This window comes from Bufo gargarizans, chromosome 8 (genome assembly GCF_014858855.1).
Source record: "Bufo gargarizans isolate SCDJY-AF-19 chromosome 8, ASM1485885v1, whole genome shotgun sequence".
Lineage (NCBI taxonomy): Eukaryota > Metazoa > Chordata > Amphibia > Anura > Bufonidae > Bufo > Bufo gargarizans.
The window spans coordinates 41,757,303-41,769,776 of NC_058087.1; the positions used below are offsets into that span (position 1 = coordinate 41,757,303).

Below are 12,474 nucleotides of genomic sequence, written 5' to 3' on the forward strand. Positions count from 1 at the left end.
CTCGGAAACTTTTATGAGCTTGATCATTCCTATAATACACTGTGATACTTTATCCTCTGTTAGGGCTTAAGTGGTGTACATAAATGGCAGACCCAGTGGTCGCCATTAGACCCCTGACATGACACCCCAAAAGTACCCTTCCTTCACATTGCTAGTGTGCTGGTGACGCCCCCCCACCTTAGATTACACAGTCGCTATTATCCGACCCAAGCCTGTATGATACAGCTGATATCTGCCACCGATGGGTAGGTCAGCCCATTGGTTCTTGGCTCCAGGTAAAAAAAAGCCAAGCTATGACTCTGTTCTAGAAAAAATATGTTATGCAAATAAAATCTATGTTACACAAGCATCACTGAGGCAGACTGCCCAAAATATCCTTTATCTGCACTCGGAGGAATTTGTAGGCAAGGAAACAGAGGTTACTGGTGCAGACAAGTTACATTTACATCTAGTGTCCTATATATTTCCCAGAGTTGTTACTGATACGCTTTGCGATTCCTGTTATAGGCTTGTTCATATGGGTATATTTGGAGCAAGGGTGGACGTAGACGGCATAGAGCCCCCGTGCAAGAAAAGTATGTGATGCCCTTGTTATATAAACAGCTATTTTGCTAAGAATGGTAATGCATCTCATAGAGCCTTATGTTATCACCCTTCACATTATCAGTCACGGTGGCCTATTTCTGTAAGGCAAGTTGCATTTTGCATAAAATCATTTTGGTGTTGCAATTGATATTTTTTATTTTTTTTTGAGAATCAATTTAAAAAAACAGCAATTCGACAATTGTAGATTGGGATTTTTTTGTTACACCTTTCACTGTGGGGCCTTAATAACATTTTACCATATGGATATGGATTATTACTAGCATTGATCCGAATTTCAGGGAAAATTTGATTAGCTGCAAAGCCAAATTTTCTCATGCTTCGCGGTAATGAATCGATTTGCCCTGAAATGGTGTAAAAAACAAACGAAAAAATCACCTCATTCATTTGCTTGTGATGGGCCAGCCGCCGCCATCTTGCTTGAAGATCTCACATGAAATCCCGTGCGTGGTGACTTATGATGTTACCACGCTGGCCTGCATGATGACATCATCACGGGCCACATGAAATTTCGCGCCAGATCTTCAATCAAAATTGAGGCGGCCGGCCTGTCATGAGCAAATGGAGGAGGTATGATTGCATTTTTTTTTTTATTCTACACCTGATTATTGCTATCAGATGCTTCAATCGCCGCTCCCTGTCATGGCACCCACTTTTTACAAAGAAATGCGCTTTGTGACGAAGTAATTCATCACAAAGCAAATTATTTAGTAAAATTCAGCGAAGCAGCTAAATTGAATTTTTCAACACTTCGCTCATCTCTAATTATTACAGTTAATAGTATACATGTTAATGTTATATATGTAGAATTTTTTATATTTTGCTACTTTCCTTTAGTAGGAGAAACGTAATTTTTAACTAATAAAATTAAACATGTATTAACCAGAGTTCTTTGAGCCTATAAAAGGATACACATTTCCTCCCTTGTCTGTAAGGCTCCATTCAGACTTCCGTTGAATGGTGCGGAACGGTTGCGGATCCATTCATTTTTTTTAATGGGGCGAGAAAAGATGCGGACACTTCTGTTCCGCAGCCCCGAACTTCTGGTCCGCGGCTCCGCAAAAAAATAGAACATGTCCTATTTTTTTCTGCAATAGCGGACAAGAATAGGCATTTTCTATTATAGTGCCGGCCATGTGCACATCCGGATCCGCAAAATACTTAAGGACGTGCGAATGGACCCTAAGGATCTGTTTCCATTGCCAGATGTGTGGCAAACTGGTCCAATAAAGCAGGCAGTGATTGGGAATGTCGTTAGCTGCATTTGCATGCAACAATCATTGCTCCTGTATTGTCCCCGGACAGTTACATTGTTGCACATCCTCGTTGTTCTGGAAGAATTAAATGCTTAATGGGGTTTTCCAAGAAATGCACATCTCCATTGTGGATAGAAATGTTGACTGCAGCACTACTTCCATTCATGAGCAGCACCTTATTAATCAGCTCAGTTCACTACATAAAACACAGAGATGTGTAGGTCTAGCGCCCATTTCCAGTGCCAGAGCTACTCCCAAACTGCTGATCGGCAGGAGTGTGCGATGACGACACTCACCAATGTGGTATTGATGACCTATCCTATTAATGGTTAAAACCAGGAGAAGCCCTTTAGGAGCCACCTTACCTACCCTGGGTAAATTGGATTAAAGAGGCCAGTAGACTGGCTCACATTGTTCAGAACTCTGATCCACCTAATTTTGTTAGAGCCTACTCTACAAAAGCAGGGTCTACCTACCTCTTGGGCTGAATAAGGACTGAAGCTGCCAGATTGGATTTGCCATGCAGTCTCAAAATTGCGCTACAGGAAAAGGTATCAAGTTTATACATCAGTTTTCTGGTGCACGAAAGTCACAAACTTAGACCCAAGCTTTGTGACTTTTTTTCTCATTTTGCTTCACCCTCACCACTAAAATGTGGTATAAAAGCGTGCATGGTATAGTACAGGGCTGGCCAACCTGCGGCTCTCCAGCTGTTGTAAAACTACAATTCCCACCATGCCCTGCTGTATGCTGATAGCTGTAGGCAGTCTAGGCATGCTGGGAGTTGTAGTTTTGCAACAGCTGGAGAGCCGCAGGTTGGCCATACCTGGTATAGTATGTTAATACATTTCTAGAAAGCTCTTCATTGTGACTTTTTTTTTTAAAGTCACAAAAGAAGTTGCAAAAGCACAACAACTATGGTATAACTCACTATCAACATACATGTCTAGGGTTCGCCTGATTCATTAAGATTTGAGACTTTCTGGATAAATGTGGCACATCCTGCCTATTGTGCCTTTTCTACAGCCTCTAATGGTGGCAAAAATGTCTTCTCTGCAAGACAAGCATTGGTTGCTTTTCAGGCATGGGCAGTCATAGGCTGCAGGGAAGTAGCATACACTGTGGTGACAGGGACAGCTGGACGTGCACAGCAACTAACATTTCGAAACATTTTCCAACGAGACTATAAGTCCGCCGACAGATTAATTAATACTGTCCTAAATTTAGACAGGATAAAGCTATACAAGAAAGGCAGAATCTTGCGCCAGTACCAAATGTAAGACAGCTTCCTAGCTGTCTTACATTTAGACCTTTTTCTACAGGCATAGAAAATGGTAAATGAGATGGGCATGCCTCTTCTCTGCTCACTCCATGCCCACTTTTTTTTACCTGGGGTGAGCGGGGAGAAGTAGCAGATTGTGGTGCAACTAGCTGTTGTGCCGCAATCTGCGCCTGAAATACGCCTAATATAGGCAGATTTCAGCTTAATAAATAACCCCCATAATTATTTTGGCACACGTCATGTACCATGCAGGGGTGTATCTAATATTTATGAGAGCCTATAAAAGATGGGAATGGGCCTCCACCTTGTTGACAGTAAACCAAACTGTAGAAATGTAAACAGCAGCATAACAACTTTAACTTCAGTAGCAACCAAAGGAAGAATAGTAGTATTATATATGGGATGATCTAAATGGAGAACCCACCCACCTTGTTTTTTCTGCATAAAAATCAAAAAAGGCCATATGCAAGGGGATTTGTTGGTCCCCACAATGGAGTTTCCCCTCATTTTGCCAACTTTATACATGTTTTTACATATGGTGGCTTAGGGGTCAAATAAAGAGTTCATAGTAATAGTAAACTCCCTAGTGAGTTTGGGGTTACTACATAATGGGGGCAGATTTATGAAAATTGTCTAAAACCAAAACTACTAAACCCTTATGCTTCGAGAAAAAGAATTGACTGCCTGCAGCCACCTGAGGGGAACTGACTACAGACATAGTTAAAGAGCTCCTACTGAATTCAATACTAGATGTAGAACAAGAAAGAAGCATCACCCCCAGTAGTTACTGCAGGCACAAAAAATATTGTAGTTTAACTTCACAGCTTCAGGCCACTTATTGCAAGCAGTGCTGCTACTCCACCTCAGGGGGCCCCCCTTCAGTTATAGATAGGTCCATAATTAATAGACATTCGGGGGGTTATTTATCATTCTAAAATACGCCTAAATTAGGCTTATATCAGGGGCAGATTACAGCGCAACGTCTGTGTGGGTGGGGAAGGGGATGGGCTGGTAGGCCCATCTCATTCATCATTTTCTATGCCTGTTTTAGGCATAGAAAAAGGTATAAGGCCTCTTTCACACAGCCGTGTGCTGGCCGGGCCTGTGCTGCGGACCGCAAATTGTGGTCCACAATGCACGGGCACTGACCGAGTGGCAGCCGCATGCAGATCGCCGACCCATTCCCTTGAATGGGGTCCGTGATCTGTCCGTTCCGCGAAAAGATAGAACAAGTTCCACACCGCATCTCCGGATTTGCGGACCCATTCAAGTGAATGGGTCCACATCCGTGATGTGGAATGCACAGGGCTGGTGACCCGTGTATTGCGGAACCGCCACATACGGCCCGCGATATGGCCACGGAACGAATACGTTCGTGGGAAAGAGGCCTAAATGTAAAACAGATCGGATGCTGTCTTACATTTAGACTGGCACTGTATCTGCATGAGCTGCTGTGCCTTAGCAGACCCAGATCAGCTCTGCAGTGAGACAATAAATCCTTTACAGCCTTTTTTGGGGCTGTATTCTCGGTAATTGGGGCTAATATGTCTCCCTTTACTGGAGAAATCAGCAAAAAAAAAAAAAAAAGGTAATGATAAATGATCAGCATAGGTTTTGTTTGGCCTTATGGGGAGGGGCACAAAATATAAAAATTTTTTTTAATAAAACTAAAAAAAGATTTAAAAAAAGGTACCAAACGCCACACCGCAGCTTCAAGACCTGCCCCCGGCAATGATAAACTAAATATTCCCATATATCAAAACAGCTGTTACGGAAAGGGGAAATTATTTAAAAAAGTATTTTAGTTGCTCAAACTATTTTTTTCTTTTATTTATTTTTTTACATTTCCCAGTAAGAAAAATAATTTTAAAAAATGCTAAAATAAAAATTACATAAAAAAGGCAACAAAAAATATTTACATAACAGAATGGAAAGAAATGTCTTTCAAAGGCTTGTGTACTAAAATAAATGAAAAGCACACCAGGTCAAAAAGAGGGGTAAATGGTCTGGTCTTCAAGTGATTAATCCAAGTATGCCAGAAGATCAACTGCATTGATTATTTCCCCCCCCCCCCCCCTGTTCTTTTTTACATCATGTTATTGGGTGGTCCCTAACACACTGTCTGGCACGTCTGATAACGGCACTTGTTTTCAACCTACCTCATTGACCTCCTCTAGCGATATGCCGTGTAGATTGCCTGATACATTTACTTCCAGGTTTTTAACATTGGTGTTCCAGGTCATGCCATCACGTTCCAAGTCCTTAATTTGGTGCTGAAGGTCATGTAAGGATATAGTAATGTACTTCTGAAAAAAGAATGTATAGAATAGATATAGCTCTAAATGGTGATAAATTCCCCAAATCAACTGATGATGTTTTGAAGGTAAAGGGGGGTCACACCAAATATTCATTTAGATTTCTCTCTTGTTCATTCACTTTGCATTTTGCTAATTAATAAAAAATAAAGTATTAAAAACTTCTGTGTTTGAAAGCATTCTTACATTGCAGATTTATCAGAAGGAGGCACCAGATTAAGAATCCATACAACCCTGATTTGTGATGCAGCCATGTACAAAAAAAATCCTTAGGCTGAGTTCACACGGGCGTGACGGATATGTTCAGGATGCGTCCCGGGTGTACTGCGGCAAACCCGCGCAAGTAGGTACCGAATTACAGTCAGTTTTGACTCCGATTGCGTTCCGTTGTTCAGTTTTTTGCACGCGCGTGATAAAAAACTGACTGTGGTACCCAGACCCGAACTTCTTCACTGAAGTTTAGGTTTGGGATCGGTGCTGTGTAGATGTTATTATTTTCCCTTATAACATGGTATAAGGGAAAATAGCATTCTTTAATACAGAATGCTTAGTAGGTGGTCAATTGAGGGTTAAAAAAATAATAATAACTCACCTTCTCCTCTTGATCGCGTAGCTGCCGGTCTCTTCTTACTTCTTTAATCATGAGCTCCCGGCTAAAGGACCTGTGGTGACGTCAGATCACATGGTCCAATCACCATGTGATTGGACCATGTGATCTGACGTCACCACAGGTCCTTTAGCCGGGAGCTTACGATTAAAGAAGTCAGAAGAGACCGGCAGCTACGCGATCAAGAGGAGAAGGTGAGTTAATAATTTTTTAATTTTTAACCCTCAATTGACCACCTACTAAGCATTCTGTATTAAACAATGCTATAATTTTCCCTTATAACCATGTTATAAAGGAAAATAATACAGTAAATAGACTGTCACCTAGCAACCGTGCGTGAAAATCGCACCGCATTCGCACTTGATTGCGGATACTTGCGATTTTCACTCAGCCCCATTCACTTCTATAGGGCCTGCGTTGCGTGAAAAAATACAGAGCATGCTGCGATTTTCACGCAACGCATACGTAATGAGTGAAAATCACCGCTCATGTGCACAGCCTCATAGAAGTAAATGGGTCCGGATTCAGTGCGGGTGCAATGCGTTCACCTCACGCATTGCACCCGCGTGGAAAACTCGCCCGTGTGAACTCAGCCTTAGAGTATTTTGGGATGAGCAAATAAAATAACAGTAAACTCATACAAAGCAAAATCTTACTTACAAAATGTTGTGCTGTAGAAATGATTTGCGCTCCCAAGTTAAGGATGATGTTATATAAACTCTGTATATTTGCTTGCTGCTCCTGCTTTTTTACTGGCTGGTTATCAGGCATGGCACAGGTACGTGTCGATTGCTCCAACTCTGTCTTCAGAATATTCAGCTAATCAAAAAAAAAAAAGCATAAAAGAATTACAACTAGAAATGAGCGAATTGAAAATTAAATTTGATCGGTTCGTAGAATTTTCCGAAAAGATTCTATTCGATCCTAATTAGTTTGTGGCGAATCACGTTAAAAACAGCTATTTCCTGGCTGCAGAGAGCCTGTATAGTGGTGAAGAACACTGTGCCTTGCAGTAACACACATATGGAGTCTGCTCTGGCAGTGAAACAATACTGTGAGTCAGTATGACATGCAGATGACAGGCGTCGCTCTTAGAATCACTGCACACTTCACTTATTTGGGCAGTCACTGGTCAACTGACCAAATAACTCAAGTGTGAACTCAGCCTTACAGGTCAATGTTAGCATCTGGTATAAAGAACTGTGCAGAGGCCCAAGATCCTCATATAGCGTGAAAGAGCGCATTTATTTTACACCGTCGTCAGCTGACTCCACATAGATGTCTACAGAACCTGTTCTATTAAACGCTTATACAAGTAGAGCCCTCTAACAGAGAGGGTGTCAGCAGTAAGTTTGTGTTGACATCACTGATTATTTTGTCCTTCCTCTGATCCATCAGAACAATAACCCCCCAAAAATGGATCCTGTCTGTGGAGCATCCGCCTTCACTCGGTCAGCATTTGGTCAATAATCCATCAGTATTGCCAATGCTAAAAAAAACAGGAGTGGATCCAAAACAGAGATGACACGTGAATGGAATATTTGCTTTGTCTTCTGTGTTTTGTACCCACTCCTGCTTTTGGCAATTCTGATGGGACCATACAGGCCTTACAGCTTCTACACAGACAGGATCCATTGTGTGTCTCATTTTTCCTTCCTTTTGACAGATTAGTAGAAGTGACCCAGTGAGTGTGGAGGTGGGTGGCATTAACAGTATCTGCTGATGATGGTGGCTGTAGGAAGGAGCACTTGGCTTTAGATGTGTGGAATCAGAATAGTGCTGAGGCAGGTAGCCAGAAGAAACCGGTCTCTTTTGTCAAGGTTTGGGTGAGGCAGCATGGATGATCTAATCTGATGCATCAGGCATTGGGGGTGGAAATCCTGGCTGATCCATGCCGGATTCATCTTGACAAAGGTCAGCCTCACCACATTTTGGGTGGACAGGGGAGTTTTCCTTGGGGTAACTATGGCCCCCGCCACACTAAACACCCGCTCTGATGTCACCAGGGGCGGACACAGGCAGCAGAGTGCCCCTGTGCAAAGAATGTGCCTGCCCCCCCCCCCCCCCAACCACACATACAGTTGCAAGAAAAAGTATGTGAACCCTTTGGAATTATATGGATTTCTGCACAAATTGGTCATAAAATGTGATCTGATCTTCATCTAAGTCACAACAATAGACAATCACAGTCTGCTTAAACTAATAACACACAAAGAATTTAATGTTACCATGTTTTTATTGAACACACCATGTAAACATTAACAGTGCAGGTGGAAAAAGTATGTGAACCCTTGGATTTAATAACTGATTGAACCTCCTTTGGCAGCAATAACTTCAACCAAACATTTCCTGTAGTTGCAGATCAGACGTGCACAACGGTCAGGAGTAATTCTTGACCATTCCTCTCTACAGAACTGTTTCAGTTCAGCAATATTCTTGGGATGTCTGGTGTGAATCGCACATATTGTTGGTGTCAACCCGAATAAAAGGGTATATTTTGAGGGGACACCCCAAAGTGGGCATTGCTAGCAACGGCCAATGAGAATTTAGATATTTTCTATACGCTACTCCTCCCACAGTTTTTGGAGTACAATTACCAAATTTTGCACACTTGTTTGGCACATACTCAAATAGGTTGCTTGTGCTTTGTTAACCGATCTAACCCTCCCGAAAACTAGGGATCGACCGATATTGATTTTTTAGGGCCGATACCGATAATTTGTGAACTTTCAGGCCGATAGCCGATAATTTATACCGATATTCTGGGAATTTTCATTTTTGAAAAAAAAATTAAAATTCCCACAAATCTGCTGAAAATTAATGTTTATTGTTAATGTGTCTTTTTTTTTTGTAAATCTTTCTTTTTCATTTATATTTTGGTGTTTTTATTATTTTTTTGTAACTTTTTTTTTTTTAAACTAACTTTTAGCCCCCTTAGGGACTAGAACCCTTGTCCTATTCACCCTGATAGAGATCTATCAGGGTGAATAGGAGCTCACACTGTCCCTGCTGCTGTGTGCTCTGTGCACACAGCAGCATGGAGCTTATCATGGCAGCCAGGGCTTCAATAGCGTCCTGGCTGCCATGGTAACCGATCGGAGCCCCAGCATTACACTGCTGGGGCTCCGATCGGAGGAGCAAGGTAGAGGGGATCCTGTGGAGGGGCGCACTGCGACTGGGGTGGGGGGCCCTATGCGCCACCACTGCTTTAATACTGGGGGGGAGGGGGGCGCACTGCGCCACCAATGCTTAATACTGGGGGGGGGGCGCACTGCGCCACCAATGTCTGATACTGGGGGGCTTGGGGGGGCTCACTGCGCCACCAATGAAGCTTAATTTCATATACAGGAGGCGGGAGCTGGCTGCAGGATCACATAGCCGGCTCCCGACCTCTATGAGCAGTAGCTGCGATCCGCGGCACCTGAGGAGTTAACTACCGCAGATCGCAGCTACAGCTCATAGAGGTCGGGAGCCGGCTATGTGATTCTGCAGCTCCCGCCTCCTGTATATGAATGAATGATAGATTAATCTTCATTGGTGGAGCAGTGCCCATAGCTCCTCCCCTCCTCCTGTCCCCTGTCCTCTCATTGGCGGCAGTGGCAGCAGCAGCACAGGGGGAGGAGACACTGCTCCTTCTCCCCTGTGCTGCTAAGGGGAACACGGAGAGCGCTGTCAGCAGCGCGATCTGTGTTCCCCATACACTATCGGAATATCGGCAAAATAGATGCCGATACCGATAGTGTTCAAAATCCGGAATATCGGCCGATAATATCGGTAAATCCGATAATCGGTCGATCCCTACCGAAAACCCCACTTTTTGCCATAGACTTTCATTGCTTTGAAGTTAAACTCACCAAACTTGGGTCACTTAGTCATGCGGTCAACCTGAAAATTTCTGTCACATGTTGGGGACTCTAAAAAGTGGGTGGAGCCACACACAACCAGAGTTTCCCTATTGACTTCAATGAGAAAATTTAAAAACTGTCATTCTCACATTATTTAGGCTAGAATACCCAAACTTGGCACCGTGGGTCACTGGTTGACTCGAGTTAAAATGTATGAAAAGTGGGCGGAGTCTACAATCGACGATCAAATTTCAGCCATGGGAAAATTTTAAACTGCCGCTGCTCTTAGACTGTTAATGGCAGGGTCCTCAAACTTGGCACAGTTGGTCACTGGAGGACTGGGATTAAAATTCTGAAAAGTGGGCGGGACCAAAAACAACCAATCAGATTTCTTTGATTGATATAAATGGGAAAAATAAAAAATGCTGCCATTCTCACATTATTGATGTCATGTACTTCAAATATCACAAACGTGGTCATTGGGTGTTTCCACTTCAAGGTTAGAAAAAGTGGAAACACCAATCAAATTTCACTCATTGATTTTCTATGGAAAAAAATAAAACTGGTGCCATTTTTACAAGTTAAATGCCTTAATTCCCAAACTTTAAAGTGTTAGTCACTGGGTGACTGTGGTTCACAATTATGAAAAAAAATATGTAGGAAAAGTAGGTGGAGCCTTAACAGCCAATCAGAGTTCACCTATTGACTTCAATGTAAAACTTTCAAATACTGCCATTCTCACAGTTTTAAAGCCAAAGGCAAATCACATTTCAGCCATTAGTTTTATATGGAAAAATTGTATTTGCCGCCACACTCAAATTTGACACAGTCAGTCATTGGGTGACTTGGGTTCAAATTTTAATAAACCAGGTTAAACAGACTTTGCTAATATTTCTAGCGTTTTCAAGCCAACATCCTGTGGTTTCTTCCGAAACGACACCATCTAGTTAATATTTTTATTTTACATTCATTTATTAAGAAAATAGCTAATTTATTTTGTATTTTTGATACTTTCTTCTTTCTTTCATTTTCAACAAAATATAATGGAACATAATCCCCCAAAGCTGGTGAAAAATAATGCCTAAAGCTTTTGTAAAATGAACACCCTGAATAGGTAACAGTTCAAAAAAGTTTGTGAGCTGAGTAGTAAAGAAATAGGAAAAAGAAAAGACAGAATAGATTATGTGTATAAGCAGAAGATCACCATTAAATGGGGTTTTCCAGGCTCCTGATATTGATGACCTCTCCTAAAAAAAAAATCATTTATATCTGACTGGTGAGGGTCTAACATCTCGCACCCCCTCTGATGAGCTGTTCCCTGCAGCGTCTTGCACTGGTACTAGAGTTTTAAATGGAGAAGGAATTAGACAGCTCCGTCCAAAGTGTAGTGGCCATTCTGGGTTACTGCAGCTTAGCTTCCATTGGAGCTGAACTGCAGTAACCCAACATGTCCACTACACTTTGAATGAAGCTGTCCTTCCCATTCCATTCACATCGCTAGTTCCACCGCCGGAGGCTGCAGGAGGTAGCTGATGGGTAGGGATAGGTCACCAATGTCAGTAGCCTGGAAAATTCCTTTCATCCAATGCATGTAGAGCTGATTTAAGCTATAGCAAGGATAGAGTGAATAAAAAGTCCAAGAAAACCAGGGGCCATGCATGAAATTGTAAGCACAGTGCCTGTGTGGCAGCACATGGTGTTCCTGAAGTTGTGTACATTTCAATGTACAACGTTTGGTGCTTTGGTAAAAGGCCCTTTACAAGGGCCGTGAATCTTATAGCTAAAGGCTAACGCTCATAAGTGATTATCTGGCAGTGTGAATGTAATGCTGATTACACGATGATAAGCAAAACAATCAATCATCTGGTAATCTGATAGTTTGTGCGTACATAAAAATTGTTTTCTGGCAGCAGATCGTTCTGTGTAAAAACGATCTGCTGTCAGTAAACAACGAGTTAGTATGGGGAAGATCGATGGCATTAGCGATCAATCCCCCCAATACTCTGGAGGAGATTGCTGCATGTTTCCAGGAAAGAATGCCTCCTTCCCAATAATCTGCTGCTTTGTCATCCCATGTAAAGGGACCTTAAGAGATTGCATTATGGAAGTAGTATAGTATGAAGTATGGACAATTGTTTTGGTTAAAATCACCAGTTTTAATCAACTTTTGTCTAATGTGTATGGGTACCTTAAAACTAGGATTCCATGGCAATATGGTATTGTCTACAAGTCTTGTTAAGATCATAGAATTAAGCTATCAAGCTTTATTGTTTCATCACACAGAGTTTTAAATAATTTTCTATGAAAATAGCTGAGAGGAAATAGAAGAAAGACATGGCATGTAGTTTTGAATTTGACTACTTACTTCTGCCTTCATTCTATGAAATGACACAATTTTGATAAAAAATTCTTCATATTCCATGATAGTGTCCTTCAATCTTTGCTGATACTGTGCAAGGTCTTGAACCTTCCCTGTTTTTACATTCATTCCTTCTCGAGTGAGAAGCTCAGAGATCTTTACAGCTTGCTCCATTTCATCATTGAGTTTCTGGTGAGACAACCATAA

General features: G+C 42.0%; 1 protein-coding gene across 1 annotated transcript in view; it reads right to left on the reverse strand.

Annotated features, from left to right (window-relative positions):
* Window positions 1-12,474, reverse strand: part of CCDC141 (coiled-coil domain containing 141) — a 175,119-nt gene that overhangs the window by 24,304 nt on the left and 138,341 nt on the right. The window contains exons 15-17 of the mRNA XM_044304919.1: window positions 12,274-12,456; window positions 6,724-6,882; window positions 5,301-5,447 (exon numbers count right to left, since the gene is read on the reverse strand). Coding sequence (XP_044160854.1) covers window positions 5,301-5,447; window positions 6,724-6,882; window positions 12,274-12,456 — 489 coding nt within the window. The remainder of the gene's footprint in view (window positions 1-5,300; window positions 5,448-6,723; window positions 6,883-12,273; window positions 12,457-12,474) is intronic.